This window comes from Excalfactoria chinensis, chromosome 6, assembly GCF_039878825.1.
Source record: "Excalfactoria chinensis isolate bCotChi1 chromosome 6, bCotChi1.hap2, whole genome shotgun sequence".
Taxonomy (NCBI): domain Eukaryota; kingdom Metazoa; phylum Chordata; class Aves; order Galliformes; family Phasianidae; genus Excalfactoria; species Excalfactoria chinensis.
Genome location: NC_092830.1, coordinates 19,293,020 through 19,319,737, shown reverse-complemented (window position 1 = coordinate 19,319,737; position 26,718 = coordinate 19,293,020). Strand labels below are relative to the sequence as shown.

The 26,718-nt window shown below is 41.1% G+C and overlaps 2 protein-coding genes across 17 annotated transcripts in view; one reads left to right on the top strand and one right to left on the bottom strand.

The window, feature by feature from the left end:
* Nucleotides 1-26,718, top strand: part of SEC24C (SEC24 homolog C, COPII coat complex component) — a 202,411-nt gene that overhangs the window by 49,821 nt on the left and 125,872 nt on the right. The window lies entirely within an intron of this gene.
* The window catches only part of USP54 (ubiquitin specific peptidase 54), a 96,260-nt gene that overhangs the window by 41,380 nt on the left and 28,162 nt on the right, over nucleotides 1-26,718 (bottom strand). For 9 of the 14 annotated variants that reach the window (XR_011903979.1, XM_072339590.1, XM_072339593.1 and 6 more), the window contains exons 2-3: nucleotides 7,756-8,599; nucleotides 5,300-5,392 (exon numbers count right to left, since the gene is read on the bottom strand). Coding sequence is in view for 13 of the 14 variants with exons in the window: in XM_072339590.1 (XP_072195691.1) it covers nucleotides 5,300-5,392; nucleotides 7,756-7,902 (240 nt within the window). In the remaining variant the exon portion in view is untranslated. Of the gene's footprint in view, nucleotides 1-5,299; nucleotides 5,393-7,755; nucleotides 8,600-12,222; nucleotides 12,245-24,289; nucleotides 24,406-26,718 lie in introns of those variants that run through there. The other 5 variants (XM_072339591.1, XM_072339584.1, XM_072339588.1 and 2 more) reach the window with 4 other exon arrangements.

Genomic DNA, 26,718 nt, shown 5'->3' with positions numbered 1-26,718 from the left:
ATAAAAAAATTAAGAAAAAATCTGGATACTAAATTCCTGCTTCTGCCATCCAATCTCCTAAATTTTCACCTACCATATTTCCATTAGCTCACATTTCTCTCTCACATTTCCTCATGTACTATTTGGCTTCACTAATGCAAGTAATACTGGCCAGATGTGATCTCTTCAGATCACATTCTATAACTCCACATCTGGTAACAAACAACCTAGACTTCAGTTAGTCCTTTATTTTACAGCCTAATCTATATTTCTATTCATGCTATACCCTAAACACTAATATGTCACCTTCCAAAATGTATTATAAAGTCAAACTGGCTACTAACAAAATCAAGTAAAAAGACAACCATTAATTGGAATCTTCAACTACCAGCTTACTAGCAGCAAGAACAGTTTCCTGAGTTGACTACTTTTGTCTGGGAGTTAATAAGACAGTTTTATATATATATTTAATACATTGTACTCTGACTCTTTCACTTAATGTCTTAACCATGTTACAAACGTTCCATAAGAAGACCCTACACTTCTAACAGGTGCCTAATCAGAACCACGAATTACGGCCATTCCATCTCTTTAAGCATCCTAATACTCTATTGTTCTCAGTTTTCACCTTAGAAAACAACAGTCTACTCAGAAAATCCACATTCTTCCTGCTTTTGTTGCACATGACAAAATCACAGACAAGAACAGCCCTGTTGGAATTTATCAATCAATAGAGTATTCTTCTTTGCAAACTACAGAAAACACCCTGTCCGATATCCTGGCACTACAGAGCTCCCAGTACAATCCCTGGAAGAAGAACAAACTCTCTGTGGCACGCTCAGCACAGTGAACGGATTTCCCCCTTCCTGCCCCCTTCCAGCTGTGATAAACACACACCAAAGCAAAGTCATACTCTAGAAAAAGGGAAAACATAACAGAATAAAGTAGACTTGAACAGTAACAATAAATCAAAAGGCTGTTGCAGTGTTAGAGCGGGCAAATGGCATCATGACAAAGATACCTACTGCACCAAAAAAAAAAACCACAAGCTCAAAACATTTTATAATGCTACAAAATCTTAAGGAACAGCGTTTGGAATTCCAGTACAGAGACTGCAGCTCCCCCTTGTCTTTTTACAGCTCTTGATGCAACATTCCTTCAAAATGGACAAAGAACTCACATCTGTAATTAATTCACAAACATAGCCAGGTAGCTCAGCAAATTTTAAAACTAAGAACTTGTGAAACAGATATCTGCAGTGTGGCACAAAACTACGATGCAATTTGATATCCGATATGACACATCACTGTCCTGTGATTGTTCTTTCTATAAATAAAGTTTAGAATTATAAATAATATTTACGGAGATATCTGAGCGTTTACTGTAAATGCTGTGCATGACATCAGAATCCCTAGAAACAGTTGCAGCAAGCCAAGCATGTGTGAAAAAATAACTACTTCGGTGTTTTTCAAAGGCTAAATTTAGCCTAGTGGAGATTATCTTCCTCTGGAGTCATCAGGAAGAGAATGCTCCACTTAAAGCAACTGTTCAAATTTGGGAAAGAGTGTGAACCCTCTCTGCCCAACACAGCAAGTATCCTGCCAAGGCAAGCTGGAGAGAAGGGGTGGGATAGACACTCTTTTCCCCAGGTACTGCCCCTTTCCCAGGCGAGGCTGGAAGCAGAACATGCTGGCATGCTTTGGAGAAAAGCAAACACATCCTGCCCCATCCTCAGTCTGGGCAGAATCTCGGGCAGGTCCACCTGGCAGCATGCAAAGCTAATTACCTCTCCCCAGACCCTAATAGGAGACTTTCGCATGGTATACAGCTCCAAATTCTTGACTTCCCACTGGATCCAGCCATATCTTCTCCCTCATCTTAGCAAAGCCTAAGGCAAGATTCAAGAGAAACAGGATGTCAAAGACCTACAGGCTAAGTTGGCAACACCCTGGCAGGACAACAGTTACAGGCTTCCAGTGCAGACAAGAAAACCAGAGCAGAGGAAAAGGATAAGCAACGACGGGAAGGGATGATCTGGCTGCACTTGGACACAATTCACTCCTGGTGACGCTTACAGTGATAAGTGCATATTAAGCACATTATCACATTTGTCATGTACAAGTTTTCACATACCATGTGCCAGACAGCCCCAACTCCTTTAGGAAAAAAAAAAAAAAGAGCAGTTTGAGAACCACTGATCCAGAGGGCAGCAGAGAACAAGTATATACTTTAAAATAGCTTTGATTTTCCCCTCCCTCGTACTGCCTTGCTTAAGGAGTTCATGAAGATGAATGCAGTTATCTCCATAGCATGAGATTATCCCTCATACATACCCTGTTGGTGTAGGAGCCCTGCTTCTCCAGTTGAATGCAAGATAACCTATGTTTCTGATGACTGTGAGGGGCTTTTTTGGTTTGGGGGTGGAGGGAGGTGTACATCCCCAGTTTGACTTAGAGTATTATATATGTGTATAATATTTGAATCGATGGCACCATGAAAATCAAGGAAATCTTTGAAGTACTTATGCATGAACATCAACATTTTAAACCATTTAATAAAGGTGGAAACTTGTCGTGACATCATTCAGGGAATAACAAAATTGTGAGATACTGTTAAGTTAATGAACTTAAAGAAAGCGGGACTAAAGCAGTTCTGACTTTTAACAAGCAGATTTCTACTTTCTTTTTCTCTTGAACAGCTTCTTTACAATAAATGTATGTAAGCTGTCTGAAGGCTGTAGAACAGACTTGTGTAAAACATTGATATTTCCTATGCAGAATGGGCTGTGGCTAGAGAGAATATTAACACTTTGGTTTGGGTTAAAGCCAGTTGGAATTTATTTATTTACTTTGTCAAGTACTAGTTACTGCATACAGGCAGAAATAGTTTTCTAGATAATTCTTTACTTGCCTATGCATTTCTTCAGTATTTTTCATTGTATATTGTATTTTCTGAGCTACTGTAATTCTGCACATAGTCAGATTCAAGTATTCTAGAGTGAGTGTGCAAAAGATCTTCCAGGATTCAGCACGATGCTGGGAACTTAAGGTTGAAACACCTTATGGCTGAACATGGCATTGTTAAGAAGTATGGAAAGGAAGCAAACAAAAAAAAAACCCTGGAAGATACCTGAGAGCAAGAAGAGAGAACAGCACGTTTTTGTAAGGCTGCATAATTTAGAAAACTACATGGCTGCAGGCACACAATTAGTGAATTCAACCACTCTAGCACTTAGAAGCTTACAATGGCATGCTGCACACTTCAGCAAGACATCAAAAGCAAGAATCATATCAACAAAACTAAACACTATTTGACCCAATGTCTGTTTTTAATACATATATTCCAGAGATTCTGCCACCCTGTAGTCTTACTGTAGCACTTCTCTCTTCTAACTCTGGTTCTGGTATTCCAGATGCATCTTTGTCCACAGTCCACACAATTACAGGGGTTGAAAGGGTCCTCTGGAGATCAAGACCAACCCCTCTGCTAAAGCAGGCTCCATAGTGTAGGTTACACAGGAAAGTGTCCAGGTGGGTTTTGAATACCTCCAGAGAAGAAGACTCTACAACCTCTCTGTGCAGCTTGTTCCAGAGCTCTGTTCACCCTTCTGTAACAGCTACATAAACATATATCTTCTCTTTCATGGAGTTTCACTCTTTCCCCTCTTTCTCAGTACTCTCATTCCAAACAAGACATCAGTTGTTGTCTTTATATTAAAACAAACCAGACCTGCCTCAGAGTCCACTGTACTTTCAGCCCAATGGAAGAACCTGGACTCCTGGTAACTCTCTGCAATATCTCGATGCTTTGTTAAACACGAGAACAACAAAAACTTTTATTCATTATTATTTTCTAAATCCTGTTCTTTCTGCCCTTACTTACCAAAGAACGCTAGCAATCACTTGGCAATACTGGAGGGAATCAGCTTTGAGTCATTTATACCACTGAATTTCATGAACTCAAACCAAATCAACACTAAGTTTTGTCATTTCTCTATAGGGAAAGGGATATATTCAATATTTCATCTTTTCTTTGCTTGCATAGCTGTATTTCTGACTTTGGATGTGTTATCCTTCTCTTAACATACTAAAATAGCCTTTCTGAAGACTCTGCTGTAAATATCCCTCTCACCATTTAAGCAGGTGTTGATACAGATTCTTCTTCAAAAGGAAATAAAATTTATCCTTCATGCTTGAACAGTTTCCTCTTCACTGTTCTTTTGCAATGGAAAAGCCATCCAGAACATCCTAAAAACTCCCTAGAAAGCTGATTTTAAGGATATCTTGACCAGAGTACCTCTAAAAATGACTCACCAGAAGCAGGACAGCTATTACACCATAAATACTGCCTGTGAACTTCATATGATCTCAACTCAAACCTTGCACTCCCAATTTTGCCATCTGACATGCTACCTCTCCTTTTCATCACTGTGCATGGAATTCATAGTACAAAAAAATCTCCCACAAAAAATTGAAATATTCACTAAGATTTAACAACCCATTTATGATCAAAGAAAATGACTTAGTCGTTTCTGAAAGAAAAATCATTGCTCAGGAACATTAAAGCTAGAGTTTTCATTATGTTTTGCTTATGACAATTTCTCCCACCAGGCTACAGAGGCAGCAACAGGTTTGAAGAAGGATTCAAAAAGGAAGGCACAAACACACACAAAAAAATCCAAAACAGAAGCAATAAGAAATAATGGGTAAATACAAACAGAGATGTAGGATTTTACAGTTTACTCAAGTATGTAACAGTACTCTGAACAACAACTAGCATTTAGATCTTACTGTCTAGGCAGCATCATGGATAGATATTTTATCTGCATCTAAAAACAGAATTGATATTTTCTAAATCAGAGACCAAAAAGAATTGAGCCATTTAATGCAGACATCAATATTTACAGTAGAAAATACCTTTTAGCCTTATATAATCAATAGTTTGGAACAGAAAGGCTTTTCATGCTGACATTTAAAGAAGCTCTGAAGGAAGGGTGAATTCTGAAAAACATGGTATCCGTCTGCGGTAAAATATTTATAAGCCAAGTGACAGTTTAGGAAAATAAAAAAAGATAACAATACTTTACTGTCTGAAGTGATATTTCAAACACGGATGCTTGCAATGATCTGCAGTCCACTGATGACAGAGTCCTAACTGCGACTTACCTACAGCATTTTCCACACCAGCACTATGACAGCTGCATGCTGCACCTACTCAGATTTACCTCTGCTCTCACCAATTTCCAGATGCAAGTTTAATTAGACATAAAAATACTGGAGATGTTTCTTTTACTTTAGAAGAATCATTTTCCAGTTTTTACCTTGAGCGCACAGAAGATGCAAGAATCTCCCATACATTTGTGCGTTGAGATTTGTCGGAAGCTACGGCGAAAAATGTCAAGGTGCCAAAGAACCTGAAACACAAAGAGAAGCACAGCTGATTTTATTAATATAGAAAATAAAATACTGCATAAAGCTTTGACACACACTAAACAACTCTAATAGTACATCAGTGCTAATGAGCATCGCTTTCAATAGTGCGTCTTCTAGCTAGCTGCAAGCTGACATCTTCATTTTTCTTTCTCAAGAACTGTATCACTTATATACATAAAACTACAGCAGGATGCTACTCTCAAATCCTTTTCACCTGCTTTGGACCAAAACCACATTGCTTTGTGCAGCAGTACCACGCTGCAAAGCTGTGCAGAGCTGTAACAACATTGAGACACCCAGGTCAGCTCCTTGCATCCCATTTCAGCCTCAACACTGAGTAGAAAGGGTGAACATAAGAAATGGAACACCAGCAGCGTGTGCATTAACATGTTCCTGAACGTCAAAACAATGAACTGCCAAAATCTCCCATGCCCAAATCCTGTCATTAGGAAGTGCTTTTACACACTGACTGGCAGATTTCTAACCCTAACCAGTGTGGACAGTTATTCTTTTCTTTCACGACAGGTTATTGAGGTGATGATCGCAGCAACAGCACAAGGCAAAGTTGCCTGGAACAGCACCAAGCTTTGGGTTAAGTTTTACTAGCAAACCTGGGCAACTACACATATTCTCATCTGCTCAACAGTGCCAGCACTGACCCGAGGTGTTTCACAGGCAGCTCCTCATGCTTGTTGCTGGCTGTTTCAGTGAGCAGTAAGCAAGCTTTTCTGCAAGCTCTACCCTCAGTCAGGAGGCAGTGAGAGCAGCCCTGACCTGAATTGCACTGTGCCAGGCTCCAGGCAGAACACTGGCTCAGGGCTGGCATGTGACTGACTGAACACTTTGTTAGCACCAACAGAGGGACCAAACATCTAACCAATTAATTTGTCCTGAGGAACTCACTAGAAAAACAGAATTCTGAAAAATAATAATAATAATAAAATAAAAATTGTACTGTTTTCAAGACATGTAAATTATCTGTAACAATTCGTTAACAAGATCACAGCACCTAAATGCTACCTAGAACTGAACTACTAAAATAACACTTTCAGGGCATATTTGATCTGTAAAGTTTCCCAGACCCTCAGAATTGCTAGGGTTATGTTTTCACTCAAACTCTCCCTGTACTTAAGAGCCTGGGAGGCAATGTAAGTCTTTGAAGCATCTGATTACATATAACATTCCTGAACAGCTACTGCAGGCTTCACAAAAAGCAAAAATGCATTTAGGAACTAGTTCAGTTTGTCAGTGCAATTGCCTTTGGAGCTTATCTTGAATGTTTATAGAAATACCTAAAAGTAAAGAACAACAAACATTCAAGAGTCTCTTAAACTAACACTGATTAAAAAATTAAAACAGAAATATGTATAATACTATAACATTATTAACATCCTGGTTTTTAATGGTAGTAAATAATAAGCTTTGGCTACAAGTACTTCTGGTATTCTCACACAGAAGAAAACTATATCTGAAGCACACTGAAGGCCAGCTCACACACTTCTACATTCCTCTTCAACACACAGCTGGCACCGGGCTTTACTTCGATCTGACCTGGGCTCAGTAACTTGGGATCAGGAGGCAGCCATTGACTGCACTGTGCAGCTTAACAGAAGCAGTTAACACATCACTGAAAACTGCTATTTTCTTGACTTGGTTACCTTTATATCTAGTCCTGTACTTCCTGGCATACTGAGACTATGGAGAGTCACTCAAGTTTTCATTTGTATTACTTGCATCACCAGGACATCTCAAATCCTTAAGCTAACTGAAAAGCTAATTGTGACCACAAAAAAAACCCCAAAAGCTGCAGTGACACAGTCTGTGCTACCCAGACAAGTTACACAATGGGAATGAGACTGAGGGCTGAAACTCAAACAGGTGCCCCAAATATGTAAACAGTGAGAATACAAGTATAGCAGCCACCACACTGCATTTTGATACAGGAGAATTGTTTCTTCTAGATCAAAGGTAAGCACTCCAGCACATAAACTGCAAATTGGTAGTAATAAAGAAAATTGGACTACATAAAAAGGAGTTTGTACAGATGTTATCACCCCTTGACCTGGATTGGAGCATCAAAAATAATTAATTTACTTTAAGGAGTAGACTTAATTTAGATTAGAAGATTTAATGCAACATACTACTACACATTTTTGTCTTTGGTTGACAGCTTATCAGTTCATACACTGACAGAAAGGATTCAAGTGTCAAAGCACCAAGAAAAACTGAAACTTACAAATTACGATGCCAACCCTGACTGCATTTGTTGCACATCACAGCCAAAGAAAGTATCGCAACCGACACAAAGAGGTGGCAGAAAACAGTTTACATTCTGTGTTCTCACCTGCAGAGCGCTGTTCAGGAAGCAACTGTTCTGCCCCGGTTCGTTGCTGAGACCTTTACTGGGTGCTATCGAAGTTGTATTTCGTGGAGTAAACATCCCCTGGACATTCCCTCGGCCCACAGAAAAGTAACTTCTCTTCCAAGACATCTTCCAGTTTTAGCTGTAGAACAGGTTTTGGCTGGCAGAGTATTTTACTTGATCAGATCTTTCCTTTCTTTCACCAAAATTCAAAACTGGAACAACATCCAACCTTCTGCACGTTACAGTTTAAATGGAATTTCTCCTTTCTTCAGGATAGCAGTTGTTTGTTTCTTTTAAACCCAGCCCAGGATACTATTCATTCCATGCTTATGTATGCAAAAACCTCCTTTACAAGCAGCCACGAAGTTTGCAAAAGGGAAGGAATCCATGATCTTACAAGCTCATCTGTTACACTGTCGCTCCTTTTTCTAAGTGGGCAGTGGCTTCGGGGAACAAATGACAGATTAGGGAAGTCGAAGAAACAAGAGGAAAAAAACCCAACAGCTACCTTCCCCCTGCTACCCACCCAGAAAAACAGCTCCACTAATTCTTTTATAATCCTCCTATTGAAGATGGGAAAAATCCAATTAGCGAGAGAGCAGAGAAACCAAAACCAAAATGAAACCTTTGCAGCTCCGTTTCAGTTACTTCTGTCTTGGGTGATGAAAGTGGCATTATCCTCACAGGAAAAAAAGCAGCAACTCCAGAACTTGAGAGCAGCAAGAAGTTGACGATACAGTTCCTCTAATTCTGCAAGCAATCTTTAGAAGTTTCTCCTCCTGGTCCTCCTTTTGCAATTGGAATGCCCAGCCGTGCCAGAAAGCTTGAGAGAGAAAAATAATCAAAGGCTTGCGTCATTTAATTACTCTCTTGGCTTTGTGGTGTTCTGCCAAGACCAGCGTTGCCTCACCTCCCACAATACACAGAACCTTCTGAGACAATGAAAAAAAAAACAACAAAAAAACACAAAACACAACAAGCCTTCCGCACCCAAAAACTACAACAAGAAGGAGAACGCAGAATTCTAAGAACGTTAGAGCAAGGAGGGCAAGTATGGTGGGAGAGCTAAGAAGAAAGTTAGATTTAAAAAGAGAACAGAACAGCAAACAACATTTACATGAATTCCAGTATTGCCAGTTTTCACACATGTCCTTTGCAATGCATAAGTGTCAAAGTTTTTAACGATCTCCTAGCAGTTCATAAACTAGTGGGATGACATTATGAACGTTAATAAACTGTCAATGCTAGAGTTGGGATTTTGCACTGATCCTCAGATCAGGAGATGAGGACACAGAGCTCCCCACCAGCTCACAAAACAAAGCTGTCTTCAAACAAGACACTCTCCACATTTTCTTAACCAGAGACAGTGTTTATCTATATAATTGACGTTAATAGAAGATGCCTCTTCCAAGAAGCAGCAGTGCTTCTGAAGAATTGAAATGAATCAGTAAACTGCTCTTCTCATCTACTTCTCATCCTTCAGGAAATGTAAAAAGAATTTAAAAAAAAAACAAAAAAAAACCACAAAAAACAACACAACAAAATAGCAGCAGCATTTGTTATAAGGAATCCCTAGAAACTACAGAAACTTAGGATAAAATACTTTTATTTCTTGCAAGACCATTCCGCCTCGTTAATGAGGATTGTATAGTATTTTCCTGCTGCCTCACCAACAAGATTTAGGATTATCCCACTTTTGGAAAAGTGAGTATAACTATTAAGACCAGTATGGATAAGACAAGTCTATTCCACATGTTCTGGAGTAGTAATCGCACTACAGCGTCACTACAAAACACGTACAGGCAGAATTCAAGCATCTGCAAAGTAACTCAGTAACTGAGTAAATGAGGTACATTTTTTGCCTTCCCCACAGTTACAATTTTTTCCATCTCCTATCAAAGCACAAAGAATTCCCTCAACATCCACAAATGTGTTAAACAGTCCGATCCATTCCTTTCCAGTAACCTTTTTGTTTGTGCTTTCATTAATCTCATTTTGCAAATATTAATGAAGGCTCTGTGTTGCTGTAAGGCAGGCAAGGATCTATACAGAGATGAACATTCTTCATGGTTGCCAGTATGCCATGCAAAACACTCAGATGTGCATGCAAGCCTGCAGACACAGACCATTATCACGCCAGTCGCACAACATTCCTGAGCGCTGAACATATACAAGACTCATTTGAAAGCATTTTCGGCCTCAATCCCCTTTTCTTTGCTCAATCCGGTAAATGAATCACAAGCCAAACAAACTGTGTGAGGTAAGTAAGTTTCAGGCAGCAATGCAAGGATCCCTGTAAACCACTGCTCTTGCAGTAGGTGCGGTAGCAAGAGATCAGAGCAGGACGCCATGAGGAATGAGCTGAGGCAGCAGACCCTGCACTAAGTCACAGAAAGTTTCTGAGCCACGTACTTCTTTTCACAACACCAATGGGAAATACAACCCAAAACATGTACCAGATGGACAGGTGTGAGCAGCAGAGAGTAAACACTCAGTGGATTTCAAATCCAAGACAAGTTTCTGCTCTCAAAATGGGCTACAAAACTCCAAGCCAAGATATCTCAGTTATTACAAGGTGAACACTTTTTTTTTCCTATGGACTTTCATAGTCTTGGAACCAGAAAGAGAAGAGAAGCTTTGTATTTCATCTATCATCACTAGGAGAGTGCTGTGATGGTGGGGCTCTCACAGTGACCACACAAGCTTTTTGCATCTGTACAGAAAGGAATTCCTTTGCCAGGTTCCCAGGAATAAACTCAGCCTGCTCCTTTAGCTAGATGGCCACTGCAGAGTTAAGAGAACAAGAAGCAAGCTGTAATCCGTAGCCACCAGTTAGACAAAAACAGATCTCTGGAGATAAATGGCTGCTTCACACTTTACCAAACACTAAAACTTGCCAACATTATACAAGAGCTACAAAATGGAATCCTAATTCCTATGAACCATACGTGAGACAAGTCATACAGACAGTTCACAGACTCACTATGCCCCATTCTACCATAAAAATAAAAATAAATCACAAAAAAGATAATAAAAAACAAGCAGGAAAAAAGAATATAAGGAGAAAAAGCAACTATTAAAATAATTCTGCTTTGCTTTCCCTGCTGGTGCAGCTACCGCCAGAAAGAAGCTAACTCCTATTTTAAAGGCACAGCAGAGAATTCCAGTAAGTAAAGAAATGAAACAGAGGCACCTCAAGCAGCAGTGGCTGTAAGGGCACAGGCAGGAGGTGCTCTACCAAAAGACTGCTGCTCCCAGGCATGGCGTGTGTGTGTCACAGACCCCAACCACAGCTGTGAAATAAAACAAGTGTTCTGAAAGGTTACCACTGTAACATTTTCATGAAGAACGTACGTGCTTCAGAGCACAGCATAACTAAGTGAGAAGACAACACCTTCATGTATTATTTCTGAGTAAATAAATGCCTTAGACTTTAAGACTGTTACGCTATTAAGAATCCATAGACACCAAATGTTTATTTTAATAAGACATAGAAAATTCCTATTACTGAACTGATGATAGAGCTTCCCAGTCTTCCGTAGCATTTTAATGCTAGGTCACAACAACTGCAGCTCCATACAGTTCTTGTACTGCAAAAATAAACAAACGAAAAATCACATTAAAAACCTGTAGCTCCTGTATGTCCAAGTGTCATCTTAGCATGCGCTCAGAAACAGAGGCTGAAGTAAAAGAGAATGGCATCATCAGACCCAAGAACGCTGTTCTTCCAAAACAGATATGATTCTCACTGCTGATTTCAGTTATTACAGCAATATGAGAAAAGGAGTGCCAGTTGCAAAAGCATAACTGATGCTCTTGGTTCATTACCCATAACATTACCTTAGAGACACAATGAACTAAGGCAGATAGCCCAGAAAACTTTTAATGAACTTAAGTCTCATCTATTGCCTGAAGAACACTATTCACAGGAACAAGGTACAAAATCAGTCTAGCCAGTCTGATTGAATAATACTAACTAGATCCCTAAAACACTGCCCTGACATAATAAAAATATTATCATATGGAATAAATTAAGAACATATAACTTGAAAATGGAAATTAAAAGTGCCAGACCTTCCCACCAATTCAGCTAGCTCTCCAGCTGTCGTGACCATCTTCCTTAGTGAGAGAGGGCTCCCAGCCCAGGTCCAGAGACTGGAGGAGAGCACCCCATTCCTGCATCCCTGGCAGTCCATCCCCACCCAGGGCTAGATACAACTCAGCACCTGCTTTTGGTCTGCAGAGGTCTGACAGTCTGCCCTTGCAGCACCGGGGCATGCTGCTCTCACAGACACACACCACACACAGGAGTTCAGTACATTCTCACATTCAATTGCTAGATCAGTTAGACCAACAGAACATCTCCAGCTGCATCATTCCTCCTCCAGTGAGGTCCCAGTATTACACTTCAGTTTAAGGGGAAAAACTGTCATGATCCTCTCTTACTTGAGTCTCATGTCTCTCCACACATTTTGGGCAGTTGCTCGATGTATCATTTCAGAGACAAAGCTGAAACAGAACAGCCTAATTAGGGGAAGGAGATGCTGCCATTTAGCTCTAGGTACATCTGAAAGCACTGATGGAGTATTTATCATGCTTAAATAAGAGCAGCGGTCCAGAGTTTATTTTTAATTAATTTTATATATCTGAAGAAATACATAAAACAAAGTAAATGTTTCAATGAGTGTTCTTTGAAAAGAATGGACTCCTCATCTTCCATGTGCTCCGAAGTGGTGATAGGTAACTGATTACTGTTGCTGAGAGTAAATTCCACTTTCTCATACAAAAAAAAATCTCTGAAAGCCCGACCAGGTGAGAAATGGAAACCCACCTGTTTTTGTTACGAGAGAGAGACTAGGCCAAGACAATGCTTTTTTTGTGCATCTGCCTTCCAGCAGGGCCACCTGCCCAGATCCCATGGCTGTTATCAGCCCAAGGGAGAGTTCCCACAGCCAGAAGCTTGATCATGCTTCCTCCATGGAATTGAAATTATGTAAGTATTGGTTGATTACTGCAGTTAAATGTGATTTAATCAATGCAGACCTCATCAATATTAAGAACATCATTCAGACCCCATCAAGATATCCAACTTTGCATCTTGGTTTAAGCTCAACCCTGGAGGTGATAAAATAGAGGGACAGAAAAAGCTTTCATTACCTAATAGCCATAAGGCTGGTTGAAGCAAAGAGTAAACAGCATAGCAATCTTAAAGGTAAACATCCCTGACAGACATCAGCTGCCTCAGCACCAAGCAGGAGCTGCTGTCCTCTCGAGCAATATCTTATCTCTGAGATTCACAGCTAGCTGGAGATATTGGGCGGAATTTTCCTTGCACACCTAGATAGATGACAGACTCATCACTAGAAGGTATGTTAATTTCCATCCATTTCTATCCACAAGAACTTTAATAGTGCACACGGGACAAGAAGTCTTCGCTTTATGCATGCATTTTCCTCAGTCTTGATTGCTCTGCTAGGACAAAGATGAAAAATTCTGTGATGCATTTGCTGCTGAAGCTTACACCCACCTTTCAGTCTTCTGCTGAAAGGAAGAACTTAATAACAAGGCTTTCTGCTACTTCTGCCTACTGGGTGGAGCAGGGAACTGACAGCATGGCAGATTCCTGTGACATCCTCACACTGGTCTTGCTTATCTTTCATTCTGCTATTGCACAATTCCTATCTGCAAATCACAAAGCTCAGAGCATCCGCTAGCTCCCTGGAACCACATTAGAAAAAAACCAACCAGAGTACGTGGGAAGTTAGGAGAAATGGTCTGTAGGCAAGACACCAAAGAGGACAAAGCTTCTGGGGAGCACCACCGCTCGAAACCAAAAGGTTGGCATTCCTCAGCTAGCAAACAGCTTACTGATTCTCTTTCAGAGAGAAAACACTTAAAAATGAAGTAAGAGCACATGCTTGTACTGACTTCTCAGACCAGTAAATACAAGGGAAAAAGAAAAACAAACGCACTCAATGTTCCTGTCAGCAGCTCAGGCCAACAAGGGGAGTGGAGACGTTCTGCACAAACACCTAAAAGTGGGACTGCAGGTTGCTGAGGTGAAACGGTTTTATTCTGCATGAAGGTAGTTTATTCCTTACTGAGAGCAGCAATGCTTGCAAGTATTTCATCAAATTATAATGGTTTCTGTTTTAAAACAATCAAATGAAATGCTCTGAACACTAATCTAATCTGAACCATTTGATTTTAAGCTTGACAGTCAGCCAAATCTTTCCAAAGAGCATCTCTCTTTGTATTAAAATAATAATAATAATAATAAAAGTGGCAGAAAGCCACAGGCTTTGAACTGAGAATGGTTCAGTGACAGCAGAGGGCCAGAATCCCTCTCCTGTCATAGACCGAAGGCAGCCCTCCCTCTCTGCTTGCCCCCACCTGCCTGCAGGTGCTCCTGCAGAGTCATAGTAGCTCAGCTGTCACCTCCACAGCTCAGATCCTAAGCAGTACATCAGGCTGATGGAATCTGCCTTCTGTTCGAACCTACAGACAGACAGACTTCTGTTCATAATAGAGAAAAAATGTAATGTATCCCACATGGCTATGGAGAGGGAAAAAATAGGGCAGCCAGGTTGAGGCTTTCCCAAAGAAGTTAAGTGGATCCAAAGTACCTGGTTGTATCTCAAAAACTGGAAAAGTTGTTAAAAATCATCCCATAAAGAGCTCTATCGTGGCAACCATTATAAAAGGTGGGTTACAATACAAATAAACCCACAGCTGTGAATATCTAAAAACTAGCACTACAGCCTTTCCTGGTCAAATGCACCTCAACCTGCAAGATGATCTGCAAGTTACAGGAGGAAAGCAACTTTCGTATTAGGGACTCCAGATTCTAAGAGCACTGTGTGGAATAATCGAACAATACAAGGCTTCTGTTGGGAGACAAACAATGAGATATGAGGTCACAACTAGAGACGCAAAGGCCATGCTATTTGCTTTCTATGGGCTTATTGCCAAAACACACTTCACTCCCCAGATAAAACCTTTACTCACATTGAAAACACCATATTAATAACCAGTGATCTCATGCATCATGGTACTCCCAGCACGCGCGTTGCCTGGGGAGTTTATGGTACCAGGGGCAGCCAGCGCCCAGAGTAGTGCCAGCCCATTTGGAAGCACCTCGTCCTCCCCTGCCATGCAGCCCAAAGAAGCCATTGCCTCAACAGCTTTCCTCCAACACCGAGGTGGGAAGGAAGAGACACATAGTTCAGAAAAGTCAACCAGACAGAAGTAAATTCAAAGAATTTTTGAGGAAGACACTGGATTAATTAACACTTCTTAAGATATTCCCTCCACAGTTGCCCAGTTCTGTAAGACTGCTGTATGGTAATAAAACCACACACCTTAACACAGTAGTGCAGAAGAGGATTTCTGAAGCAGATCTCCTGAAGGTTTCTGTCACCTTCTATGCAAAATGCAAGCCTACTCTCCAAAGACCATCTGTATTAGGCTTGGTGCTGGACATTTCTGAAGGGGAAGGAGAGGATAAAATGATCTCTTCATCCTACTCCATATGGAATACACAGAGTTAGGATGAGTGCAGTTCAAAAGCAGTAAAACATCACCATTCAATCCTGTTACCACAGAAAATCAGGACCAATGGGAATATAACAGCTGTTAACCATATGGTGAAATGGAAGGGTCGGTTTTATCCTAGCAGATGCTGAGGCATCATCCATCACCAGTTACTTCCTTCCCTAGACTTCACACCTACCTAGGCTTTCCAGGAAACTTCAGGACAAATTCAGCACTCGATCCAATCTCCAAATATAAGCATTTTCCTTGCAAAAATCTAGATTTTACAGCCATCAGCCAGAGCAACAAGATTTCAAGGCTCTTTTTCCTGTGGCACCTTTATTCACAAGGAAATAATCTAATTCCTATTCCAGTAACACCGCTGACCCAAGAAAACAATTATTTTCTACTTTGGCATGCAAATTCTAGCCTAACAATTACTAAAGAGTGCCCAGAGCTTTCAATAGCATTCAGTAGCATTCAGCATTACAATGCTTTATGACTGGCAACTTTAAACCTTAAACCCCTGCTGACATTCTTTCCCTGACCTTGCAGGCTTTTCCTGCTTAACAGCATCCCAAAAAAATCGTGGAAAATTCAACCTCTTCTATAGCAACTACCCAGCATTGACTATGAATTCTCCTGTCAATCTTCACACTCGCCATCCTTAAAGCAAAAGGCAGTAGCTACCAATCCCAATTCACATGCTGTTCACATGACAGCACCACAATTCCCTGTACTTCACTGACCCATGTCATTATACTCTGATTTCCTAACATCTGTAACAGTGCAATGTCCAAATACGCAAACATCCACACAGAACAAAAAAGACAGAGAGGCAAGATTCATTTTGCAGAAAAAGAAGGAAAAAGAAAAAAAAATCCAGCAACACTATCACTTAAATTTCAAAGGCAAGATAACACATAATATGCAAAGACGACAACATGATGAGAGCAGCAACAGGCTTTGACCAGACAGACAGACAGCCTTTCAACAGAAAGTGGCCTTTCTGGTGATGTATTAAGAACTCCAAAGTTAAACACCCACAGTGCACTTGTCCTTCTCTCCAGAGAGCAGACCTGATAGCACCCAAAGGCACTAGGAAGAAGTAGGAAGTAATTTCCTAAACCTCAGGATAGTTTGGGGTATTACAATAACACCCACAGTTAATTCTCACCCAATTAATTCGCTAATTTGTTTTATCTATCCCACTATCACCACTTAAACCAGGATGGCTTCTCACATTCACTTTCTTGCTAAACTGGTACCCTACCAATGTGCTGAACCAAAGCAGCGTAGAGGAACTCATGAAGACAAAGCATGAGCAGAGTGATGAAAGAATGATCAGCAGTTCAAGCTGTCTAAACCTAAATGTCTGTATCTTTCTTCTTGGCGTGCTTAAATTGATGAGGAGTGCTCCTGTACTGCACAGCATTATATGGACTGGTATTTCTACTTAAAAATATCAAACAATGCACCCAGCATCCACAATATGCTGCTTTTCCCTCCTTTTTTAAGCAGTCATCTGTGCTGTACAGCTATAAATAACACTTCAGCAGAATCACGAGTATGCACACACATACATAAGCGCTTCACAATCTTAACTTGGTTTTAAGATCATTATTTGTTAGTTTCTAGCACTAAGCAGAACTAACAAGACTAGAGAAACTCATTTTTGCTTGATTTTGCTTTGTATACAGATGCATTTTCTGCAAAATCCACCGAGGCTTTCAGAACTTGGGTAGGAAGAACACCTGAACATAACAAAAAACAGCTTACTGGATCCAAACATCCTGTCTCTCTCAACAGTGGCCAACAACACATGGGAAGAGTTAAAGAGGTTGGGAGAAAACATACCCTTATATCCCCCTATATCTTACCAACAGCCTGGAACAGCCAAGGAGGGGGAGTAGAAATCAAAGGCTGATTCATTGTTTTCTATAAAACTAGAAGACGTGATTCATTGTTTGTTATAAAACTAGCAGGAGAAAACATCTGATTGATGGATTTAATGGAAATTACAGAGGAAAAGACACTTTTTGCAAGCTGGTGACGTGTCCCCTCCCTTTCTTAAACAGGAGGCAGAGACAAGATCGAGCCCTAAAACTTTACATTAAGAACTTGTACAGCAGGCTCTGGTCTCCCTCTGGCAAACACAGAATTCACAGTACACTGTCAAAGCCTCTGCCCAAGGTTCCTGCATCCCAAGATCACACCCAGCACTGTGCTCCTCTGCAGCTGCAACCCCAGCCATCACACAGCCCCATAAAGTAAATACCCACCTTTCACAGATCTGTGTGTTACAAAGAAGTGAACAATAACACATGAATGCACAACAGCCCTGAGCTCACAGCTAAATATCAAATGCAGCCAATGTCATGCCACAATTCCTGCAAATACAGAAAAGGAACTCACACAAATGTAGGACAGGACATGCAGCTACCTCTGGTGCCAGAAATTCTACTTTCACTGAGAAACTCCTTACAAATTGACAATGTATTTTGCCTAAATTTTGACACTGTCAATTTAAATAACAATATAACAAGTAAAGTGGTCAACAAAAATCTAAGCATTCTTACAATACCACTTTCCATCTATAAACGTAACACATTTGAAGCATAACCATCCTCCTAACTTAAATGGTTTCAAAGTCAAAGAGAGTAGTTTAGATTAGATTTAGGGGAAAAGTATTTAGCAGTGAGGGTGGTGAGGCACTGGAACAGGTTGCCCAGAGATGTGGTTGATGGCCTGTCCCTGGGGACTTTCAATGTGAGCCTGAATCAGGCTCTGAGCTGGTCTTGACCTGGTTCTGATCTTCAAAGGTCCCTTCCAATTCTAATGGTTCTATGATTCTAATGGAGGACAAACTGGACCGTACCACTCATAGATGTAAACAAATATGTTTATGCTGTTATAAGCATTCTGCAAGAGGTGCTATAATAACTACACTGGGAGACAAAAACTCCGGACATTGGTTGCTTTTTACAACTGCTTGAGAAGTCAGAAAAAAAACCAACCCTAAACCGCTTTCAAATCCAGTTCAACTTACCTCATTGTGTAAAATTTGCAGTAGGAGGTTAAAAACAGGCAAAAGAAATTTTCTTTAACTTTCACATACAACGTATTAGTAAGACATGCATTTCAGGAACTAAAACATTACATAAAAGGCACATACGGAGGTTTTACATGAGCAAAACAGATTGTATCCCATAAGGAAGTTTTCAGAAATACAGTTCCTTTATGTTAGAACAGAAATCAAGGTGACGCTGTTAGATTTCAATACAAACTTGGACAAAATTGATGTCCTTCAATGCAAAATCGGAATTCAAATTTCTAAGACAGTTTTTTAAAGACCATTTGCATTCGCCTTAACAGAAGCTACTATTAGGCAACTGCTTCCATGCTAATTTTATGAACTTGTGTGTCCCGGTGGCGCAGTTGGTAGAAGTGCCGCTCTGCTACACAGAAGGCTCGAATCCCGGGAGTTGGACTCGATGATCTCTAAGGTCCCTTCCAACTCACACAATACTGTGATACTGTAACTTACACAACGCTCTCCTTACAGACTTCAATATCTTAATCTTGGGATTTGCTGAAGGAAAAAAAAAAAAAAAAAAAAAAAAAAAGCAGTTCATTCTATAAAGTGCAAAAGCTGTTGTACAAAGTAATTGCATCAAATACAGGTTCATGAAGATGTTACTGTCTTCATTTGGAAAAGTTACTCCATCCTCACCAGAGAAATACCGTGAAAGCACCAAACGTAAAAAGGATTCTATTGCATCCTGCTGTGGCCTGAAGAGATCCACAGAGCATGAAAGAGATTCTTGTTAAGTACAAGCAGGCTCTGTCCTAATGGGTCACAGAAGCAGAAGCTGTGCAAAGGCACTACAACACAAGCTGAACAGACTGGTTGGGTGTTGGGGAAAGTAAAAGAAGAAGGATGCCAACAGCTTTGATTTATTTTTGCTCTGCCTGGTGATGAAACAACACTACCGAGCGGCACCAGAAGCTTCCTTCAAAATAAACAAAGTGCTCAAGAGGAGGTACACATCACCAAAGTCATCTCTGCACATTATCTGCAGATTGCTCGCCAGCAGGAGAGAGTGTGAAGATGCGGTTCAAAAAGTTCCTTCCTTGTGACTGAAAGAAGCATGTGAAGTATCAAATTAAAACAGAATTCCGTGGGTGTCCTAAGAAGTTAAAATATTTTTCACCGACTGGTACACATGGAGAGAAAACCAACATTAAGTATGGGTGGGTTTTTTTTCCTATTGTTGTTGTTTTGATACAATGAAAAAGAGCAAATATGAAGAAAGATCCACATCCTTCTGTACCAGAAAGTAAGGCCTCGCCCAACAGCACCACCCAGGCAACAAGATTTTAAGCCACTGACTTTTACACTGAAAGAGGAGCTAGAGGGAACAGAAGCCTTGCTGAGCTTCTTGAAAAGTCCTTACATCTGTCATATCCCAAGACTGACTGTACACCAACGGCTGAAATCACTTGTAAAACTACAGACAACATGTATCCGGCTGAAAACCTTGTAACATTGCAATGAACACTATCCATGCTGCCATGTGATGCACACAGGATTACACTGTTTCTAGCTTAGAACATCTGAGAGCAAGTGAAATTTAGAAACACAGAATAACACACCATTCTAGGACTAAGTGCTGAGTTCATCTTTTTTTTCCCCTTCTAGTGTTAAGCACCCAGCCTAAACTGGTGCCTTGTGCTCCTCTGGAGCACCCCAGGGAATGAAGCTGGGGGCTGAAACAGAGACACTATGGGGAAAGGGCTCGGGCAAGGCATGACAGTAGCTTCAAGGGCTCTTCTGCTCCATCACACACAGAAAGGGATGGGGATCTTGCTGGTCTCGGAAATGACATTGTTTATGTAAGTGTTTACTTTCTTGCTTCTAACTATGCCTGGGATCTCCTAAGCCTGGTAAGAGGGTGGCTGTGCCATCCAGCACCCTCAGAGGCATAGATACAGCCCTGCCCCACCTCAGGAAGATGCCATGGAGATGGCTCCAGGATCTGCAGGTACTACAGGCCAGAGAGAGGCTCGAGCTGGCCTCAGACATGACAGCTTCTGACAGAATTATGAGGCCCCTCAGTGATTGACTGACTGGGAAACAGAATCACAGCAGGCAACAGGAAAGCTGCACACAAGCATAGCTCTGTTTTGCCTTCCTAGTACTCAGGAGCTTTCACTTTTAAAAACTACTAGATTTATATCTAGTTCTTATTTAATCTAAAATTCATCTTTGGTGATGTTAAAACCTTTTAGAGAGCCCTCCACAGGAAAAGACTCAGGCATCTCAAACCTGTGGAGGACCCCATTTACTGCTACAGCAACCCACAGCAGTCTGTAGGGCCTGCCTCTTCCCACAGCCCCTGGGCAGACTGCCCAGAGCCAGGCCCTCTGCCTTACAGCCCAACCCCATGCTGCTCTCACCTCCTCCTGCTAAATCCTGTCAGACCAAAAGCAGTTGATGTGCTCCCAGCCCAGGTCTCCAAGCATTCCTACACAGAACAATGCAACTTGTTTTCCCCAGAAACCTCCAGACAATATGTTGGCAACACGGAAAGCTGCTGAAGGGATACAATTCTTGCACGTGCCAGAACAGGGCATGAGGAAGATTAGCAGCTTGGTACAAAAACAAGTGCAGATCCAGAACTTCAGCAAGATGGCAAAAAAGCAAAACCAGATTTTGTCCTGTCTAAAAGACCTCTCCCTTGGAATAAGCAGCCTTTGCAGAACTACTATCTGACGTGGAAAAGCAACACAACAGCTATCCTTACTGAGAAGGTGTTAACACAACATATTTTCAACCACTGCATTATGCCACAAGAAATACTTTGTTAGGAAATCCCAGATACTGTATTCTCCTTCAATACTAGAAGAATGCGTTCAGACTCACTGCTAATTAATATTATTCGTCTTATTATCCATTGCTTAACCAACATTACAACATATGTCTCTTCCCTACACACACCTGTAAGGGAAACAGGAAAAAATAAGAAGATTCTGTCCAGATTAAGAGCCTGTGCATCCTTCCTCCGATTAATAAATCATACCCACATGTGCACGCACACACAACCAAGTGGCTGACCTGGAAAAAATCTCACACTTCTGGTCAATGGGGATGAAGTCACTGCATTGGAGAAGTACAACTATTCTGAGCTTGATCCAAAAAATATGTGATGTTGGGCACGTCTTCTCTGCTGGCTTGGAGGGAATTCTTCAGGAATCAAAATACAATAAGCCTCTTTTGGAGGCTTAAACTTGAAATTTGAAGAAAAATGTGGAATTCCACATGCATTAACAGATCAGTCAAAACATTCTTACTATCCAAAACATGAAAAGCTGAAAAAGATGAAACTGGAAAACGTGTGAAATGGTATAACTGCGACTCACAGCTCTTTAGAAGTAATCTCAGAGCTTACATCTGTGACAACTCCCATCAGTAACAGCAACTGATTAACATCGCTTGGCTCTTGGTTGAGCTGAAAACCATGCCATACTTCAACATGTTCCCACACACGCATTCATTTCAGCTCCCTTCATTTTGCTCCCCAATTACTCAAATTCTACTATTTTTCTTGCCTAAAAGTAGTTTGCTTCTATTAATTCAGAAGCATAATATGAGCATAATGGACTCTGACTCTATGAAATATTCCACCCTTTTGTAGTGCCCCTCTTCCTGCATTCACTTCTAAGGGCCTTTAGGTCTAGCACAACCCTGACATGCCCATTTCTAAGCACAGTAGTAAATCCTGCCCCCGTGTTTGATGACAGCCTGCACCAGACATTATGTTTTAAAGCAAAGGCTTCTGTTATCTCTCCCTAGGAGAAGATGGAAACGTACCAAAAACATCTACAAAATCATTCTGTTATCCTCCAAATCGTTCCTTTCCTGCCAAGCAGAGAAAAGCTCAGCAGTTAGGCAGCAGGTGTGCCAAAACCATTGTTCATCCTGACAGCCACCACAGTATGTTTCCTTTTCTCCTCTAGCTGTTTATCATGTTTCCCTGGCCTTACACGGGGGACTCACTAAACAGCACTTAGCTAGCTTTGTTTTGTGAGACACAAAACACTGTAACAGTGACCTGAGCCTGTAGGCATTAAGTGTGTTACAAATGAACAACTTTAAGAAATGCATAAAATACCACATCCACAGTGCTTTGCAATTAAAGCATGAGATTCTTGAACTGAAAGTTTATTGATTTGTGGCTAAGAAAAAAGGCATCATTAGCAGCAAGCAGGTCCCTAAGGATTCTGGAACTCCCGTGAAGTACAATGCGCTAGGAAGAAAGACCCACTGAACTTTCTAATTGTAGATGAATGCAAACAGCTTTCTGGCATGTATGTTTCAGCATGCGAATCATCAGATGGGCTGGGCCATCCCTCTGTCCTCCTCTCAGGAGCATTCCACATTCAGCAGATGACCAGGCAATGAAAATCTGATCTTGCATCAAAGCAGGCATGAACTTGTGCCTGCCTTCATACAATGAGCCAGACAGAAGTCATGATACAGTGTTCTTGCTATCAGTGGGAGGACAGGCGACTTCTGAAGGTGACATTTAACACAGACAAACGAACCAGAAATCAAACTGCCAACAAAGCGGGAAGGGCATTTTCCTCCTCATCCCAGTGCACTCACACAGCCTATCAACATCCCTACCCCTTGGCTCACAGGAGCAAATTCATCTCACAAAATTAGCACTTGGGGGGATGGGAAAAGGGGAGGAGAAGGGCTTGTTTTATTTCCTGCTGAATAAACTCACCAAGAAGTCAGAGCTGGGGACAGGAGAAGCAAACAACAAGGCAGGAGCACAGGCTTCCTCCCAGCTCCACATCAGCTGCACACACCCAGCTGAGTTCCACCTAAAGCTATGTCCCATGTCAGCCAGAACACACAGACTACAGGAAAAGTATTCCTCCAAAAACATCTGGAAAGCATTTGAGCAGGCAGAACGTCTTTATCACACAGAACAGTGAGCAGCGGAGAGATGTGGATTTTTTATGCTTTCCTTTTTTCCTTCTGGTGGCAGATTCTAGAACTGGATTTATCATTCTGTGAAATTCAAGCCTCCTTTCACTATCACCAAATGCACGTTAACAGTTGGTGATTTTCCCAAATTTACAGATTTAAACAAAGACATACTTCATGCTAAGCTGCAGCAGTGAGAGCTACAGAACAGTTATGGTACCCTTCCAAAATTCACATAATTACTATTTATTTTGGAAACAGAACACTTTACAAAAGGCAGGGAATCAGGAAAACAGCCAAAACAAGCCCTTACTTTCTCAAATGAACACGTTCTAAGTAATTTTTAAAGCCCTACACGTATGTAATACCCAATTTCATTATCAACTTTCTTTCGAACAGAATTCAAGGTAACAAGTAGAAGGAAACGAAACTGCATCTCTATCGTGTGAAAAACAAAAACAAAAGCAGCAGTCCTAGGAGCTTCTGACAGAGTACACTATTAAATAAAAACAATGGGAAATGATTTGTCAGTATCCCCTTTGGTTGTTGCACAAACATCAAGGTGAGAAGAGATTCTGACTGGCTTCACACTTACTATGGATACCAGCAGTCAATAGCAGCTCAGTATGACTGACACAAGGAAGCTTGTGGCTTGGAAAGTGCATTTCAAACAGACAGAAGAACATATGTAACATGTTCACATGTTATTACACATGTGAAACGGTGCAATAAAGAAGAAACAAAACATGCAAAAGTTGATTAAGAACAAACTAAAGCAAAACTATTTCTTTGCATCTTTGCAAAGAACATACACATACAGAAAAGCAACATTTTCTACCTTTCATGACAACATACAGAATTCCTGTGAGAACTCAGATTTAATTTAAACTAATAATAATAATAATAATAATAATAATAATACTGTCACAACAGTGGCAACCTTGAATTTAAACAACTGACTTAAAAATGACTAGGACCTACCTTTAGGAGCCAGTTTCTATTGTGTAAACTCTGTATTGGTATTGCAACAAAAGCTGGAGATCAGAGCAGGCTGAAAAAACACTCGGAGGACATTCTATTAGAGAAACTGCTCTGAGTAATGCTATTGCATGGAAAAATTATTTAAGGGAGGAGGAAAGAACTGGAAGAGTGTGGGAGGGGATGACCTGCTGATGCAAACAATAGGAAGCTGTTCAAAAACCAAGGGCCTCCTTTAACGCAGGAAAATCTAATCTGAGAAGCACTGCCCCCCACTGCCACCTACCAGGCAGGCAGCTCTGCCAACAGAGATAAGGCCAGACAGGCTGATCCCACTTACCAACAACTCACTTGGGAAAAAGGGCAACCAAAGAGAAGGACCCAGCTGGGGGAGGCAGGCAAGTCAGGCTGCAACAAAGTACTTCTTTTTATATTGCAAGACAGGGCTCATCTCACAAAAGTACAAGAGGAGAACTGGAGGGGTTCCTCCCAGTTGTTTAGTTAAAGGATGTTGTCTCGTGGGAGGGGTTGATATCCAGGAATGACATGTAACCACTGAACAGAACAAATGAGAGGACTAAAAAGATCCCATCAGTTTTGATCTCCTGCTTTAGAGTGCCGTGGCTGCAACACAAACATAAAATGAGTTTTTCAAAGAATGATTACTGTAAGACAATTCCTGGAATCATCCTGTGTATCTCAAAGCCTGTGATGCCAATCAAGAGGGAATAAACCTCATCCAGAAAAATAGTTTCCAATCCCTGAGCCTGCCATAAGCTCAGTCATTTAAGCTTCAAAGCAGCACTGTTACACAATTATTCTCAAACTCTCACAGCACAGCTCCTGGCACAACGGTGCCATCCACATTCAGCATCAATTTCTTCTTCCAACATGGTCACATTCACAGCGCAGATGGGGGAGTTACAGCGTACACCCATGACCAAAATAACTTTAAAGAAAACTCTGGTTATGTTATGAAAAACAATGCACCCCATTGTCTTTCTGTCCTAGCACAACGTAATGCTAACAAACAGAATCAGATTGAAATATAATAATGCTTTGGACCATACAAGGTACTGAAGATACTATCCCCACCGGGACCATTTACCTAATAGAAACAAACAATGTAAAAAGGAAGCAGCTAGAATACAATTAAATTGTTCTGCCTTAAAAACAACCCAGTCTTGCAGGACAGAAGGGGCTGAGCCAAGTTTTAACCATGTCTTTCCAATACAATGTAGCTTTGGTCAGATAGAAACAGGAGTAAGAGCAAGAAAGGAAAAAAAGACATAAAGCATAATACTCTGAGTTGTCTTTTACCTTGTAACACTTGTGTACTTCCCCCTGCAAGCTGTAAGTATGTATATGCTAATCTCGTATCAAATAATTTTTTAAGTATCCTAACAGTATCAGAACTGTGAAAAAAAACAACAGTGCAATATTGACTAATCATGCTGGGCTCCAAATCTGTTCTACAGCTGTGCATGGTTAAAGCAGCATGCTAACTCCACAGCAATCTCTCCTCAAACACAGCTTGTTTTAAGGATGCCAGACCACCTACAAGTGCAGCTCACAATACCAATGTGGAACTTTTCCAGGCAAGGGCAATATGCCAGTCCTCACTTTTATCATATGTGAAGAATGATGGAGTCTCCCAGGCATCCTGCACCATTACTTGGATCTGCAGGTGTCCTTTCAAATACCAGTATCAAGTCTTAACAGCAGTTAGCAACCCATCTGTTTAAGTGGCACTACGTCCAGGGCTCAATGACCTTCAGTTGGCAAGCATCCCTGCCAAGAAAACACTGGTCTCTATGTTCCCTTTCCTCCTTGTTACCCCACTGGAGGAAGCATTGGCCTATTCCTCCCCAGGCACACAAGGACCCACGTGACCACCCACTTCCTTGCTGAGAAGTGGGCTAACAGTCCTGTACAGGAGCACTGAAATCAGTAATAGCGAGGGGTTTGTGGTACTAATCTTTACAAATTTGCTTCAGCCTCAGTTCCCACCATATCAGAACCACCTCCTCAGCTTTTTACTACAATTCAAGTGACCAAACATACTCAAGTAACAGCTATCAATCAGTTTGTGGCTATTCCAAACACCTGCTTTTACGCGCTGTCCCGCAGTGCAAGGATATCAGGAACCAGCAGTTACCTGTGTTAACTATCCCCAGCTCTTCAACACTTAGTTACCGAAGCATTAATAGAAGCTCTCTTTAAAGCAAGTTCTGAATTCTAAAACTAAACTAAAACTTTAAAACTCACACAGCATTAAAGGAGAGGTAAGGAATTCTGTACTAGAACAAGTCCTGCTGCACCAGGCAGAAAACAAAGGCCCCCCTCCCTGCCACCAAAGGGCAAATAGCTGGGGCAGCAAGCAGTGCTCCACGCCCCAGCAGAAGCCAAGGAACATGTCCTGAGCTGAGAGC